Consider the following 17,857-nt stretch of genomic DNA (forward strand, 5'->3'; position numbering starts at 1 on the left):
GAGGGAGAGAGGAATCGTTCTGAAGGGATTGGACAGAGTGCTGTCTCCAAACCCTCCTTGATTGCAGATCAGGGCGACCGTCTCTTAGGGGTAGCCGACCGGTGTCCGCTTTGGTTTCACAAAACTGGGCTTCCCTGCTGTTGTGGTGGAGCGTGACGGGAAGGCTGACGGTCCGAATGTCCCCCTCTCCCTGAGGGTCTGAAATTTGGATGGCTCGGCTGATAAGGCCGAGACACCGCTTTCTAGGGAGGCAGACCTCGAATGCTTCTCGCTCTTTTTCCGCAGGTCACATTGCTGATGCATCACTGTAACCGTTGCGCCGAACTTGGCCTTTGGATCAATCGGGGCATCCAAAAACTCCACTTCCTCTTTGCCAGAGAGTCCTGACAGGCTCAGCCACAGCAATATCTCTCCCATGACCGCTAAGCCCATACTCTGTCCACAACTCTGAACTGCTCCGCGAGATGTATGCAGGATTAAATCTGCGTTGATGCATATCTCCTCCCGCATGCCTGCGACATACTTCGCTTAGATCCATCCGTACAGGGGAGGGTGAACTCTGATCCTGTGCACTCGGCGGACAGGACTGATTCGGGGAAAGAATAAAATTAACACCTCGTCCTCGTCATCTTCCTCTCCCGCTAACGGATCAAACATGGGGGGGGGAGGGGGGGTGACACCCTCTCCATCATCTCTCCCCACGAGCTAGTGGCCTGGGGGAAATCCACGGGTTCCTCTCTGGGTTAAGCAGAGAGGCATGGGTCCGACTTACCAGCGACTGCCACACGGAGTCTCCTTTCTCGGGTCTTAGTCGAGAACATTGCGCAGTGCGGTGAGCCCTCGGATGGGATAGCGCTGCCTGAGCGTGATTACTGCCACAACAGGAGATGCAGAGACCGTGTGAATCCTTTGCAGAAATCTACATTCCACAATCACGATGCGGAGGACGACCTTTTACTCCGGCTCTTTCACAGAAGCCATGATGGAGCCTCCAGTCTCTTCGTACGGTAAGTCCACCACAACGTGACAACTAGTATGGAGATGGTCTGTGATTAGAGAGCTCTCCTTTTCTTTCTTTTTCGGTGCGTGGTGAGCAACCCAAAAACTTGGAAAATAACTGGAAACTTGGAGCACAAAACTTGCCCTGATGTGTTAGTTATCTCACTCTAATTGAGTCACTCAACAACTTAAGGAATTATTGCGTTAGGGACGTTACCTTGCGGCTCCATCAGTAAACTGTTACGCAAATAATTCCCAAAATCTGCTGAGGACAGCTTCTTCCATGGGGAAGAGAGCGAGAATGACGAAATGACAGGAATCTGCAGTTTATATACTGGGAGGCGGGACTCCCTGTTCACTGCAGCGATTGGTCTACCATGATTAGCAGACGTGGTGTCATTGGTGCTTCTGCGATCGGTCATGCCTGAGGCGTTCCCATAGGTGAGATACCAAACAATTGTTAGAAAGAGAACTGAGGAATCACACAGACAGCAGTCAGAAGGACACGTTTATGTTTATTGGTATAATCAAAGATTTTATTACAGCTCATAGCTCACCTCATATTAGTGTGAAAAACACAGATACATTAGAATATTAGTTTTGCAGGATTATGTAAACATGATCAGAAACAACTCAATAAAGGTGATAATCTGTCCCATGATGACAGAACATTACTGTATTTACAGTAAAACAAACAGAAATCAATAGATCATGCAGATCTACGGTAAACTCATGTTTATGAGCAGCGCAATAATACTAAAGTCTCATGAAATAATAAAACGCATCATCAACGCTGAACGACGGCAAATCAGAGAATGTGCTTTTCTTCAGAAACACTTAGAAAACAGAAGTCTGACATAAACCTGTGGTTCTGCTGGTCCGACTGTTTAACAGGAAACTAACGGATCTGGATCATTTATCAGTCCAATATCACATTAAAATAAAACAGTGATTACAGATATAAGATGATGCAGAAAAACAGGTAAGTTCTTTTGATTTTAGCGTTAAATATGAATCTGTTAAAGTCTGCTGGGTTGGACAAGGGCTTCACTAGTCTCGCAGCGGTCAACATTAACTCTCACCCCCACTAACTAAGTAAAACTACTGAAGATGAAGACGAAGGACAGTAAACGTGATGGATGGAGCTCAGGCTTGCAGAAAACATTTGTTTCACAGCTGTGATGGCCACAGGAGAGGAATAGGAGGAGGAAGAGGAGTATGTGTGTGTGTGTGTGTGTGTGTGTGTGTGTGTGTGTGTCTCAGGACCTGTCAGAGCCGCACAGCAGCAGTAGCTCGTGACACATGACGAAGCTGAAGAAGTACACACACAGGTCTGAGAACACGAGGCTCATCTTCCTGTAGGTGTCCATGGAGCGGCTGATGAGCTCGGAGGGAATCCCGGACAACAGGAGAGCAGCGGTCAACACCGTCGCCTGGCTCTTCTTCTCCACCTGGGGGTCAGAACAGGGGAAACTTTACTATAGTAACCCAGCTGAGGGTCAGAACAGGGGAAACTTTACTATAGTAACCCAGCTGAGGGTCAGAACAGGGGAAACTTTACTAAAGTAACCCAGCTGAGGGTCAGAACAGGGAAACCTCAACTATAGTAACTCACCTGGGGGTCAGACCAGGGTAACCTCAACTATAGTAACCCACCTGGGGGTCAGACCAGGGAAACCTCAACTATAGTAACTCACCTGAGGGTCAGAACAGGGAAACCTCAACTATAGTAACTCACCTGGGGGTCAGACCAGGGAAACCTCAACTATAGTAACTCACCTGAGGGTCAGAACAGGGGAAACCTCAACTATAATAACCCACCTGGGGGTCAGACCAGGGAAACCTCAACTATAGTAACCCACCTGGGGGTCAGAACAGGGAAACCTCAACTATAGTAACCCACCTGGGGGTCAGAACAGGGAAACCTCAACTATAGTAACCCACCTGGGGGTCAGAACAGGGGAAACTTCAACTATAGTAACCCACCTGGGGGTCAGAACAGGGAAACCTCAACTATAGTAACCCACCTGGGGGTCAGAACAGGGGAAACTTCAACTATAGTAACCCACCTGGGGGTCAGAACAGGGGAAACCTCAACTATAGTAACCCACCTGAGGGTCAGAACAGGGGAAACCTCAACTATAGTAACTCACCTGAGGGTCAGAACAGGGAAACTTCAACTATAGTAACCCACCTGAGAGTCAGAACAGGGAAACCTCAACTATAGTAACCCACCTGAGGGTCAGAACAGGGAAACCTCAACTATAGTAACCCACCTGAGGGTCAGAACAGGGAAACCTCAACTATAGTAACCCACCTGAGGGTCAGACCAGGGAAACCTCAACTATAGTAACCCACCTGGGGGTCAGAACAGGGGAAACCTCAACTATAGTAACCCACCTGAGGGTCAGAACAGGGAAACCTCAACTATAGTAACCCACCTGAGGGTCAGACCAGGGAAACCTCAACTATAGTAACCCACCTGGGGGTCAGAACAGGGGAAACCTCAACTATAGTAACCCACCTGAGGGTCAGAACAGGGAAACCTCAACTATAGTAACCCACCTGGGGGTCAGAACAGGGGAAACCTCAACTATAATAACCCACCTGAGGGTCAGACCAGGGAAACCTCAACTATAGTAACCCACCTGAGGGTCAGAACATGGAAACCTGAACTATAGTAACTCACCTGAGGGTCAGAACAGGGGAAACCTCAACTATAGTAACCCACCTGAGGGTCAGACCAGGGAAACCTCAACTATAGTAACTCACCTGAGGGTCAGAACAGGGGAAACCTCAACTATAGTAACCCACCTGGGGGTCAGACCAGGGAAACCTCAACTATAGTAACCCACCTGGGGGTCAGAACAGGGGAAACCTCAACTATAGTAACCCACCTGGGGGTCAGACCAGGGGAAACCTCAACTATAGTAACCCACCTGGGGGTCAGAACAGGGGAAACTTCAACTATAGTAACCCACCTGAGGGTCAGACCAGGGAAACCTCAACTATAGTAACTCACCTGGGGGTCAGAACAGGGGAAACCTCAACTATAGTAACTCACCTGGGGGTCAGAACAGGGGAAACCTCAACTATAGTAACCCACCTGGGGGTCAGAACAGGGGAAACCTCAACTATAGTAACTCACCTGGGGGTCAGAACAGGGGAAACCTCAACTATAGTAACTCACCTGGGGGTCAGAACAGGGGAAACCTCAACTATAGTAACTCACCTGGGGGTCAGAACAGGGGAAACCTCAACTATAGTAACCCACCTGGGGGTCAGAACAGGGGAAACCTCAACTATAGTAACCCACCTGGGGGTCAGACCAGGGAAACCTCAACTATAGTAACCCACCTGGGGGTCAGAACAGGGGAAACCTCAACTATAGTAACCCACCTGAGGGTCAGAACAGGGAAACCTCAACTATAGTAACCCACCTGAGGGTCAGAACAGGGAAACCTCAACTATAGTAACCCACCTGGGGGTCAGAACAGGGAAACCTCAACTATAGTAACCCACCTGGGGGTCAGAACAGGGGAAACTTCAACTATAGTAACCCACCTGAGGGTCAGACCAGGGAAACCTCAACTATAGTAACTCACCTGGGGGTCAGAACAGGGAAAACTCAACTATAGTAACCCACCTGAGGGTCAGACCAGGGAAACCTCAACTATAGTAACCCACCTGGGGGTCAGAACAGGGGAAACCTCAACTATAGTAACTCACCTGAGGGTCAGACCAGGGAAACCTCAACTATAGGGGGTCAGACCAGGTTACTTTGTAACTTTGTATATATATATATATATATATATATTAGTGGTGGGCATAGATTCATTTTTTTAATCTAGATTAATCTCACTGGAATCTTGGAATTAATCTAGATTAAAATGGCTCATTTGAATTCTGCCGAAGGCATTCAGAATATGTGTGCTACCCAAATAATGACTAAAAGTAAGTCTTTGAGAACGGGTTTCTCAAGCCAGGTGGCGCATTAGACGAGGGGCTCATCTCGTGTTTCCAAACTGCATCACAAACTGCTTGAGAAAGCTGTTCTACTATGATAATTGGTGATGAAAATAAATCATGTTCAATCAGATGTACTTGTGTTTACTAACTGATAGAGCTGTGCTGACAGGCTTGCCTCGGTTGCTCTCAAACGTAGTAGTGTGTCGACGACGCTTCCCCTGCGCTACATCAGTGCTTGTCCCGGCATCTACCGCATTAGCTAAGGGATGCTTTGCATTTAAGGTGGTACTTGAGACTGTCAGCTGAATGTGCGGAGGGCTTTTCAGAGAAGATAAGGTAACTTATTTTAGCACAATTCACACCCAGCGGTAATTCAGGAAAACAAAATCTCCGAATGCTCCACATGAAACTTTGGTCTTCCGACCTTTAAACATCGTGTCGATTTATTTTGGTTAATATGAGTGAGGGAGAGAGAACAAGACAGCGCTTAGTGTGGAGATGAAGTCGCCTGGCTCCGAAGTGAGAGAGTGCGCGCGCGCGACCTTGTGTAGCAGTTCATCTAACGTTACATTACTCACCGATCAAATAAGACTTTGGCGGGCGCATATAAAAATACAATGTAGGAAAAACCCTGTTATTGCAAACGGGAAACAGCATAATTTGTCTCGTTTAGTAAAATAAAGCCAAGCTTTAGATCGTCTTTTCATGTTTACCTCCTCTGCTCAAATCGCTTTGACATCATGAATGAAGTACAGATGTGTCGCGCTATGGTGCCAGATAAAGGACAAAACGGAAAATTGAGTTCGCGGTCTGTATATTATGGCTGGGACTCGGAGCAGGAGCATCGATAAGAGAATTGTTAACGTCGAGGGCATACAATATCGATAGTTCGTAAAACAGGTTCTCAATTCCCATCCCTACCCCCTACAGTGCAATTCGGCTAGGTATACATCCGCGCTAAAATATCAAGGTGAAAGTCATCATAGCTTGAGTAGTATAGATCCAGCTCATAACCCAACTTTGAGAAAAGATTAACGGCGATATTTTTTTTATCGCCCGATAAAGAGTCTCACATTAACGCCAATAACGGCCCACCACTATAAAATTATAACTATATTATATAAAATAATATAAATAAAATATACATAGTTTCATCTTTGTCGTATATTGTTGTTTTATTAACATTAATCACACAGACAACAGCAGGAATATTCGGCTGCTGTCACTTTAAGACAGAAAAAACTGACAAACATCGAGTTTCTTTCTCAATTGTCCACGTATGACATAACCGAAACAATACTTGCAGAGATGGATATTTACACATAATTTTGTGTGTATGTGTCCGTTTAAGGGAAAGGATACGCAAAAGAGGAATCAATTCAGTGTTTGAGCGCTGTCTGAAATGCCTCTCTCTCTCTCTCTCTCTCTCTCTCTCTGCGTGTGCACGTTTTGAGTGTGTGCGGCTGTGAGCACAAATAACGAGTCTTGATTTCCGGCTCTTCTTCCGCTTTTAAATTAACTGAATGTGTAAATTGGCAAGACAAAACTAGTCCAAATTATAAACTTTCACTCTATGATGGGTAACTTTAGCAGGTAATCTGCGTATCACTTGCGTGCCGAACTGTAGGGCAGCTGATTCGTACAGATCACGATCAACTGCGATTCGTTGCACCCCTCATATTCAGTCTAATATATAGTAGTTTAATTGCATAATTAACCTCATTTCATCCCACATGTTATTATCATCACACAATTTATCATTCAACTTACATTATCAGTTCCAAAGCAGAGACAAACTGGCTGCCGCAGCAGCACGGTTGCAGCAGTCCCGTTCGGAACATTGCAATTTTAACCATAACTTTTTTAAACCCTTAACTCATTTAAAGACTGTTCAGTGTTTTACTATCTTTAATCCATCTAGAAATATGACATTCACTATCCTGCTAACACTCTGCATCCTCTCCTGTTTGTATCGTCACCTGTTTCTACTCAAGGAGAACGAAAGAGCTTATTTTCCAGTAGCTCGTAGCCAACTCCTTTTGTACTGTAAGTTTCTGGATGAAGGGGATTCACGAGTACAAGAAACACACAGGAGAGAAAATGGGACGTGGAACATTTGGAATGCACTACTGCATTTTGTAGTAATGATTCTGCTGGAAGGTGATGTTGAATTAAATCCCGGACCGCAGGGGCTGGTGGCAGAGCCCGATGGGCTAGCTCAGATGATGCTAATGCCACCAGCTGTGTGGCTTGGGCTAGCATCGAAACTACTACAACCTGCAGCGGACCTCGGGTTACCACTGGAGCAAAGCCAACAGGCAATGGTCCGCGGACTAGATTTGGAGCTGTGTCAACCTGCAGCGGGACGCGGGCCAGCATTGGAGTTACATCCACCTGCAGCGGGTTACGGGTTAGCTTTGAAGCTACACCCCCCTGCAGCGGGCCTTGGGCTAGTTTTGGAACCAACTCCGCCTGCGGCTGGAGGCGGGCTAGCATTGGAACTTCCACCTCCATCAGTGGGCCGCGGGCTAGCGTCTGAGCCACGAATGCATGCAATTGGCGGTGGGTTAGCATTGGAGCTTCCACCTCCATCAGTGGGCCGCAGGCTAGTGTCTGAGCCACGAATGCATGCAATTGGCGGTGGGTTAGCATTGGAGCTTCCACCTCCAGCAGCGGGCCGCAGGCTAGTGTCTGAGCCACGAATGCATGCAATTGGCGGTGGGTTAGCATTGGAGCTTCCACCTCCAGCAGCGGGCCGCAGGCTGGCGCCTGAACCTCGAATGCGTGCAGCTGGCGGTAGGTTGGCATCGGAGCTTCCACCTCCAGCGGTGGGCAGCGGGCTGGCATCTGAGCCACGAACACCGGCAGCTGGCGGCGGGCTGGCGTCGGGGCTTCCACCTCCGGCGGCGGGCAGCGGACTGGCACCGGGGCTACGACCACGAGCAACGGGGCCCATTGGACTAGTGACAGGGCTGATAAAACTTAGACCACCAAAACCTACAACTACTATGGTATTAAACAGACAATTGCAAACTAAACTTTTATAAACTGTTAACCAGGCGAAAATTTTATGGGATCCTGAAGCTAAACCAAAGGGAATTTTTGGTGGTCACATTAATATTAGAAGCCTTCCATCTACAACGGAACAACTGGAAAAATTATTATATGATTCAAATCTTGACTATCTAGGGCTCACCGAAACATGGTTGAAAAAACATACCCCTGCAGGGGCCTATACTATTGAAAATTATAATTTATTATTTAGAAGAGACAGACCACATAAAAAAGGAGGTGGTGTGCTGCTATATGTTAAAAGGAATATCCAATGCAAGCAGATGGTTCTTCCCGAAAATGGTATGGAATTTGTGGGAGTTACGATTTGTCTATCCCCTGAAATGTCTTTTAATGTTGTAGTATTATATAGGCCACCTAACGAGAAGGATGCATTTTTCGATATGTTAAAAGATGTTCTCAATGTCTGTGGCAACAAGGAGACTATTCTTATGGGGGATTTTAACTTAAATTGGTTGGATAAAACATGTTCTAATAAGTTAAGGCACCTTGCCAAACAGTTTAATCTAACTCAAATGATAAAGAATCCAACTAGAATAACTAGCTCCACTAAAACACTGCTAGATTTGATATTTACTAATAAGTCAGATCGTGTAAATAAAACCTATAATCTAATAACCGGTCTATCGGACCATAATTTAACATTGGTCTCTAGGAAACTTTCCAAGACCCGTTATACTAATCAAAATAGAGATAAGACCTATATATCATTTATCCCTAAGCGTGATATGGAGCTCTTGAATATTGAAATAAAAACTACTGTCCAAAATAATTTAGTTTGTGGCCAAGACTGTGAGCAGGCCTGTAGCACTCTTAAAGATACAATTACTCAAATTCTCTCTAAATACACAAAAAGGCAGCCGCGAAAATTTAAAAGTAAAAAAACCCTACCATGGCTAAGTGAGAGGTTATGGCTTTTTATGAAAGATAGAGATGCTGCTCTAAAAAAGTATCTTAAGTCAAGGTTGGGGACTGACCAGTTGATTTTTAAAAGCCTGAGAAATACAGTCACAGGACAGCTCAGAAGAGCTAAAGCAGATTTTTTCTTAGAAATAATTAAACAGGCTAAAGGGATTAGTAAAACGATATGGAAGTGTATTGACAATCTTTCTGGGAAAGAGCGGATTAAAAATGGAGCTATTGAACTTAATATAAACATTGATAACAATGAAACAATCGCACCTGGAATGCAGGTTACTGCAAATGACAGCTTAATGGTTGCCAACATGTTTAATGAATACTTCATCACTTCAATTCTGGCACTGAGTAAACCCTTAGAGCTGCTTTTAACACCACTTGAAGCCATTGGTGGGGCCACGGTTGTTGGGCCCACAGAAGGACTACAACCCACTTTGGTGGAAGTACTGGACTTTGAATGTGTAAATGAAGGCAAGGTCAACAAAGTTATTACATCACTCTCTAACTCGAGAGCAAAGGACTTATGGGGACTTGATTCGTTGTTACTAAAAAAATATAAAGAGGACTTTGCAGAACCAATTACGCACATAATTAATCAATCGTTTAGAGAATGTGTATTCCCTTCGTCTTGTAAGAATGCAATTGTCACGCCCATTTTTAAATCAGGAAACAGAAAGGACATTCGAAATTATAGACCCATTAGTATACTCCCGGTGGTTTCTAAAGTTATTGAAAAAATTGTAGCTGAACAGCTGATTGAGCACCTCGACAATTGAAATATGTTACACCCCATGCAATTTGGCTTTCGATCCAAACACTCCACCGATACAGCTTGTTGTTATTTCCTAGAGGTGATCAAATCCAGTCTGGAGAACGGAGGAGTGGTTGGGGCCGTTTTTCTGGATCTACGTAGGGCATTTGACACCGTTAACCACTCAGTGCTGCAGACAAAACTGTGGAATTTCAATCTCGCGGCAAACACTATTAGCTGGCTTCAATCATATCTAGCAGGCCATTACCAGTGCGTAAGAATAAATGATAAAACTTCATCTTTTAGGTCCTGTACCTCAGGGGTCTATTCTGGGGCCATTGCTCTTCAGTTTGTACATCAATGACCTACCTTCCATCTGCGATGATGTGGAGATCTTGATGTACGCTGATGATACGGTTTTATATACTCACGGTTCTAATGCCGATTCTGTCGCTGCTAAACTATCTGTGGCAATGACTAAAGCAATAGAGTGGATGAACAAGTCCGACCTTACTTTGAATACAGAGAAAACGGTCACAATGTATTTTTCAAACAAAAGAATTCAAAGTGCTCTCCCAAATATCTATGTGGATAGTTATATGATTAAAAATGTGGAAGAAGTTAAATACCTAGGTGTGATCTTGGACCCTGTACTAAATTTTAAAAATCATGTTAAAAGGGTATGCCGTGTTTCGAAATTTAACATCGCTAACTTCCAGTACATCAGAAGCTCTTTATCATTGGAAGCAGCAAAATCATATTTCCAGACAATGATTATATCATATATATTGTACTGTATGTCATCTTGGTCTCAAGCTAAACAAACTGTTTTAAACCCCCTTAGATCATTACATAATCAGGCTTTGAAAATCCTTGATAAAAAGCCTCGGCGGTACCATCACTGCAATATACTTGAAAAGTACAGTATATTAAGTTTTGACCATTTGATCAGGTATTCTGATATCCGGTTGGTTCATAAAATCCTTAATGATGCTGCCCCACCCCCTTTAAAAACATATGTACAGCTACGCTCTGAACTAACGAACAGAGCGTTGAGGTCTGTATTTACATTTACATTTAGTCATTTAGCAGACGCTTTTATCCAAAGCGACTTACATTTCAGGATTAAACCAAGCGAGTCATCGTGGAGAGGCAAAAACAACGCAAGAAGTGCTCAGAATACAAAGTTCAAACATTGCTCGGAGTAGCATAAACCAGACAAGCGAAGATTTCAAGAGAAAGGTTTTTTTTTTCTATGTTAAGTGCTCACGGAAGAGATGAGTTTTCAGTTGTCTTTTGAATGCTGTCAGGGATTCTGCATTACGGACGAGGGTGGGTAGGTCATTCCACCAGCATGGAACCGTGAATGAGAATGTTCTGGACAGTGATTTTGTGCCTCGCTGTGAAGGCACCACGAGCCGTCGCTCCTTGGCCGATCGTAGGCTTCTGGTAGGGATGTAGACCCGTAGGAGCGAGTGAAAGTAGGAGGGAGCTGAGCCGGTGGACAATCTGTAAGCAAGTGTCAGCGCCTTGAACTTGATTCGAGCAGCGAGTGGTAGCCAATGCAGGGAGATGAACAGCGGAGTGACGTGGGCCCTTTTGGGCTCGTTGAATACAAGACGAGCAGCAGCATTCTGGATCAATTGTAAGGGTTTAGTTGCACATGATGGAAGACCAGCTAGAAGAGCATTGCAGTAGTCAAGCCTAGAAATAACCAGGGCCTGGACAAGAAGTTGTGTTGCATGCTCAGTTAGGAAAGGCCTGATCTTCCTGATGTTGTGCATTGCAGACCTGCATGATCGAGCTGTCTTTGAAATGTGGTCTGTGAAGGTTAGCTGGTCATCAAAGATTACTCCAAGATTTCTGACTGACCTTGATGGGGTGATTGAGGATGAGTCTAGCTGGATAGTGAAGTCGTGCTGTAGAGACGGATTGGCAGGGAGGACGAGAAGCTCAGTCTTTGCCAGATTGAGCTGCAGGTGATGTCCCTTCATCCATGCCGAGATGTCCGCCAGACAGCTAGAGATATGTGCAGCTACTGTGGGATCGTCTGGTTGAAATGAGAGGTAGAGCTGGTTGTCATCAGCATAGCAATGGTAAGAGAAACCATGTGCCTGTATGATGGGTCCCAGTGACGTATCCAGGGGTGATTGCAATGTTCCCAAAAGAAAGTCTGTCTTCTCTCAATCAGCCTTTTCCTATAAAGCCATCAAACAATGGTATGGGCTTCCAGACAATCTAAAGAACAATGCAGATTTTCGCAGCTTCTCACGGGCAGTTAAGGACTGACTTTTAGATCACCAGTCTTGTTCACACTAAAAGCACCAGACGGGTATTTTGGCGATCAGATGACACCCTTGTGGGTACCATTTGATGGTAAGTTGCCTTAGTAAGTTGCCTTTTTTTTTAATTTTATATTGTATTAACTGTTTTTGTTATATAACTTTTATATGTTAATTGTCTTTGTCATGTAATTTTATTTTTTGTCATGTAATCTTAATTGTGTAGGACTACGGATGGAAATTAGCATAGTGCTAAATCTGGTGCAGCCATCTTTTTAATGTAACTGCACATTGTCCTGATATAAATAAATAAACTAAACAAACAAACCTTTGGGAAGTATTTGTGCAATCCCATGAATCCCAGCTCCAGAGTGAGGAACGGAGCAAATATGGACTGTGGGAACAGAAGACACAGCGTTGAGATGAGATGATTAAAGTCAAGTCAAGTCAAGTCTCCTTCATTTATACAGCACTGTTAACAATATAAACTGTTATAAAGCAGCTTTACAGTGATAACAGGAGATTACAGTAACAGAGATTGTTTAGGCTTCACAGCAGATCTAGAATAAAGTTATTGTCCAGATAAAGTTAGTTTTGATTAATTCACTTTCGTTGCAAAGATCATTAGTTATAAACTTGAGAGCTCTGTCCTGAGATCCAGGCTAATATTTCTTGTCAAATGTTGCATGGATGGTATCGAAGTGACAAATGAGTGCTGGAGAAACAGAAACACACACACACACCTGCTCCGCGACACTCACCAGATACTGGCAGACGAAGATGCGCACGAAGACTGCGAGAGCGACGCTGGCGGCCAGCCGGAACAGGCAGAACGGGTCCAGGTCCTCGGGCTCGGTGCCGGTGCGGTCCGGAGCCGGCTTCTCTCCGGCCAGATGCCCACGCAGCTTCATGGCGTCGTCGAGCCGGGGCAGGAACTTCCTCAGACCCCTGCGAGGAGAGGACGGCAGCTCTCGGGAGGAGTCCTCTTCCCCCGCCGCCTCGCTGGCGCTCCTGTCGGACTCGGCCGGATGAGGAGACAGTCTCTTAGCGGAGCCGGAGCCGGACCAGGGCTCGTGCCGCTCCAGATCCAGGTGGAACCGCGGCTCCAGGACGCTTCGGGCTGCTTTAAAAACACAAGACCATTTTCATTTATGTTCATTTCATCATAATTAGAGCTGTCGGGATAACAGCAATGTCCTAATACCACAATACTGACAAGCTTCTATTAGGGAGTTGTATGCCCTGAAATTGCAGCTATTTGTAATATGGTGTGAACAGCATAAGGTGAATCTAGTTAACTCCTTCAGGACCGTGTCTCAGCAACGCTGGCTCCGGCTACTTTAAAGGTGACATATTATGCCTCTTTTCATTAGATGTAATATAAATCTATGGTGTCCCCAGAATGTGTCTGTGAAATTTCAGCTCAAAATAACAGATCATTTATTATAGCTTGTCAAATTTGCCCCCTTTTGGGGTGTGAGCAAAAACATGTTGTTTTTGTGTGTCCTTTTAAATGCAAATGAGCTGCAGCTCCGCCTCCGTTCAGAAGAGGGCGGAGTCTTTACAAGAGCTCCAGAAACTCCAGCAATAACAAAACAGGCCGATCTCACTCATCCAGAATCCCAGAATAACCAGTAGCGAGTGCAGCCTTACGGAGAGACTCAGGAAGAGTTTCTGAATGTTAGTGGAGACATTTATGTAGTTGTTGTGGAGTTACACTGATCATCTCATCATCATGTTGAACTTCTACACAAGTGTCCACAGTTCCTGAGGTGTTTATAAGACACCGGTGACATGTTCTGGTCAATAGTGTTCAGTGCTCTTCTGTGGTCAACCACAGAACAGTTTCAGTTTCAGATTAAGAGCCGGTAATATTAATATTATAAACGTGCAGATTAAGGGCCGGTAATATTATAAGAGTGCAGATTAAGGGCCGGTAATATTATAAACGTGCAGATTAAGGGCCGGTAATATTATAAACGTGCAGATTAAGGGCCGGTAATATTATAAACGTGCAGATTAAGGGCCGGTAATATTATAAACGTGCAGATTAAGGGCCGGTAATATTATAAAACGTGCAGATTAAGGGCCGGTAATATTATAAAACGTGCAGATTAAGAGCCGGTAATATTATAAACGTGCAGATTAAGGGCCGGTAATATTATAAACGTGCAGATTAAGAGCCGGTAATATTATAAAACGTGCAGATTAAGAGCCGGTAATATTATAAACGTGCAGATTAAGGGCCGGTAATATTATAAACGTGCAGATTAAGGGCCGGTAATATTATAAATGTGCAGATTAAGGGCCGGTAATATTATAAATGTGCAGATTAAGGGCCGGTAATATTATAAACGTGCAGATTAAGAGCCGGTAATATTATAAAACGTGCAGATTAAGAGCCGGTAATATTATAAATGTGCAGATTAAGGGCCGGTAATATTATAAATGTGCAGATTAAGGGCCGGTAATATTATAAAACGTGCAGATTAAGAGCCGGTAATATTATAAACGTGCAGATTAAGGGCCGGTAATATTATAAACGTGCAGATTAAGGGCCGGTAATATTATAAATGTGCAGATTAAGGGCCGGTAATATTATAAAACGTGCAGATTAAGAGCCGGTAATATTATAAACGTGCAGATTAAGAGCCGGTAATATTATAAAACGTGCAGATTAAGGGCCGGTAATATTATAAACGTGCAGATTAAGGGCCGGTAATATTATAAACGTGCAGATTAAGGGCCGGTAATATTATAAAACGTGCAGATTAAGGGCCGGTAATATTATAAACGTGCAGATTAAGGGCCGGTAATATTATAAACGTGCAGATTAAGAGCCGGTAATATTATAAAACGTGCAGATTAAGGGCCGGTAATATTATAAAACGTGCAGATTAAGGGCCGGTAATATTATAAAACGTGCAGATTAAGGGCCGGTAATATTATAAACGTGCAGATTAAGGGCCGGTAATATTATAAACGTGCAGATTAAGGGCCGGTAATATTATAAAACGTGCAGATTAAGGGCCGGTAATATTATAAAACGTGCAGATTAAGGGCCGGTAATATTATAAACGTGCAGATTAAGGGCCGGTAATATTATAAACGTGCAGATTAAGGGCCGGTAATATTATAAACGTGCAGATTAAGGGCCGGTAATATTATAAACGTGCAGATTAAGAGCCGGTAATATTATAAAACGTGCAGATTAAGGGCCGGTAATATTATAAACGTGCAGATTAAGGGCCGGTAATATTATAAAACGTGCAGATTAAGGGCCGGTAATATTATAAAACGTGCAGATTAAGGGCCGGTAATATTATAAACGTGCAGATTAAGGGCCGGTAATATTATAAACGTGCAGATTAAGAGCCGGTAATATTATAAAACGTGCAGATTAAGAGCCGGTAATATTATAAACGTGCAGATTAAGGGCCGGTAATATTATAAACGTGCAGATTAAGGGCCGGTAATATTATAAATGTGCAGATTAAGGGCCGGTAATATTATAAATGTGCAGATTAAGGGCCGGTAATATTATAAACGTGCAGATTAAGAGCCGGTAATATTATAAACGTGCAGATTAAGGGCCGGTAATATTATAAACGTGCAGATTAAGAGCCGGTAATATTATAAAACGTGCAGATTAAGAGCCGGTAATATTATAAACGTGCAGATTAAGGGCTGGTAATATTATAAACGTGCAGATTAAGGGCCGGTAATATTATAAACGTGCAGATTAAGGGCCGGTAATATTATAAACGTTCAGATTAAGGGCCGGTAATATTATAAACGTGCAGATTAAGGGCCGGTAATATTATAAACGTTCAGATTAAGGGCCGGTAATATTATAAACGTGCAGATTAAGAGCCGGTAATATTATAAACGTTCAGATTAAGGGCCGGTAATATTATAAACGTGCAGATTAAGGGCCGGTAATATTATAAACGTGCAGATTAAGAGCCGGTAATATTATAAACGTGCAGATTAAGAGCCGGTAATATTATAAACGTGCAGATTAAGGGCCGGTAATATTATAAACGTGCAGATTAAGGGCCGGTGATATTATAAACGTTCAGATTAAGGGCCGGTAATATTATAAACGTGCAGATTAAGGGCCGGTAATATTATAAACGTGCAGATTAAGGGCCGGTAATATTATAAACGTGCAGATTAAGGGCCGGTAATATTATAAACGTGCAGATTAAGAGCCGGTAATATTATAAACGTGCAGATTAAGAGCCGGTAATATTATAAACGTGCAGATTAAGGGCCGGTAATATTATAAACGTGCAGATTAAGGGCCGGTGATATTATAAACGTTCAGATTTAGAGCCGGTAATATTATAAACGTGCAGATTAAGGGCCGGTAATATTATAAACGTGCAGATTAAGGGCCGGTAATATTATAAACGTGCAGATTAAGAGCCGGTAATATTATAAACGTGCAGATTAAGGGCCGGTAATATTATAAACGTGCAGATTAAGAGCCGGTAATATTATAAACGTGCAGATTAAGGGCCGGTAATATTATAAACGTGCAGATTAAGGGCCGGTAATATTATAAACGTGCAGATTAAGGGCCGGTAATATTATAAACGTGCAGATTAAGGGCCGGTAATATTATAAACGTGCAGAGAAATCTGATCGGCTTATTTTTTGTCATACTCTCAGAGAAAGACTCACTAAAACAGAGTTACTGGGTTTCACTTTTCATGTTTTCTGTGTCGGTAGAAGCACCGGATTATAGCATTTACACATGGGAAAACTCAGATGTTCATGATATGTTCCCTTTAAATTCCAAGTTGATATTTTAGTCTGTGCTGTTTTTAGTTTATTCATGAACAAAGCTTCACTAAACATTATTAATAGCACCAATAATTTATGCTTTGATACTTTAGATATGATATTTATTATATTTTTACCTGTTCTGCAATATTTAATGTATAAATCCATCATGAAAACAATTTATGACAGCCGCCTAAATCTAAATGTTTTTTTTTAAATAGTAGAAACCTAATTATGTATTTATAAAGTTATTATTATTGCGTTATTACTGCAATTGAACTGTCTGTATAACAGTAATGTAGTGACTGACAGGTTCTCAGTATAGTTTATTAGTTCAGAGAGATTTTTAGGCTACTTGAGAGAAAATTACATTAACTTTACCTGATATTTATATATTTGGAGTATTGCCACATGTAAACCCAGACACATTACGGCATAAAATACAGAATAAATGTTTGAGTTCCTGCACTATTACAGATGTCAGATTGATCATGTGATGCTGTTGATGATCTCAGATCTGATCATCAGGTGCAGCTCATTAAACACTTCTACTGTACATCCATGAATCATATGGGGAAGTGTTGTGTAATAAGAGAGAGTATGATACCAGAACCCACATCTGTCCGCGCTGCTGTCCTCAGACTGACTGAAGCCCACGATCTTCTTCATGCGATCCTCGGAGTTCTGCATCAACTTCCGCCTCCGGATCTCCGCGCGCCTCTGCGCGGCCGTGCGCGCGCCCTCGCTGTCCTCGGACACCTCCATCACGCAGATATCTGAGATATTACTGCAGTTATTACTGATAATAATCCGTCAGCAGATCCTCTCTCTCTGTCTGTCCGTGTGAGTGTATTACTGACGGGGCGGAGTCTCGCGCAGCATCATGACGTCACGCACAGCACGTCTCCTGTGAATGACGAACCCCTTTCAAAATAAAAGCCAGAGCTCACGAGACTTTCCGTTACCATGGTGACTTATACTCAAGAGTCAGTTACCTTGGTGACTTATACTCAGAGTCCGTTACCATGGTGACTTATACTCAAGAGTCCTTTACCTTGGTGACTTATACTCAAGA

At 43.4% G+C, this 17,857-nt stretch overlaps 1 protein-coding gene across 2 annotated transcripts in view; it reads right to left on the minus strand.

Moving 5' to 3' along the window:
* Window positions 1-1,494: 1,494 nt before the first annotated feature.
* camlg (calcium modulating ligand) overlaps window positions 1,495-17,857 on the minus strand; it is a 17,273-nt gene continuing 910 nt past the window's right edge. Inside the window, exons 3-6 of one of the 2 annotated variants that reach the window (XM_077225015.1) lie at window positions 17,400-17,689; window positions 12,753-13,114; window positions 12,320-12,385; window positions 1,495-2,450 (exon numbers count right to left, since the gene is read on the minus strand). In XM_077225015.1, coding sequence (XP_077081130.1) covers window positions 2,259-2,450; window positions 12,320-12,385; window positions 12,753-13,114; window positions 17,400-17,547 — 768 coding nt within the window. In that variant the 5' untranslated portion in view covers window positions 17,548-17,689 and the 3' untranslated portion in view covers window positions 1,495-2,258. Of the gene's footprint in view, window positions 2,451-12,319; window positions 12,386-12,752; window positions 13,115-17,399; window positions 17,707-17,857 lie in introns of those variants that run through there. The other variant, XM_077225021.1, reaches the window with a different exon arrangement.

This window comes from Siphateles boraxobius, unplaced genomic scaffold (genome assembly GCF_051911475.1).
Source record: "Siphateles boraxobius isolate OS27281-9 unplaced genomic scaffold, OSU_SipBor_1 125, whole genome shotgun sequence".
In the NCBI taxonomy this organism is placed as follows: domain Eukaryota; kingdom Metazoa; phylum Chordata; class Actinopteri; order Cypriniformes; family Leuciscidae; genus Siphateles; species Siphateles boraxobius.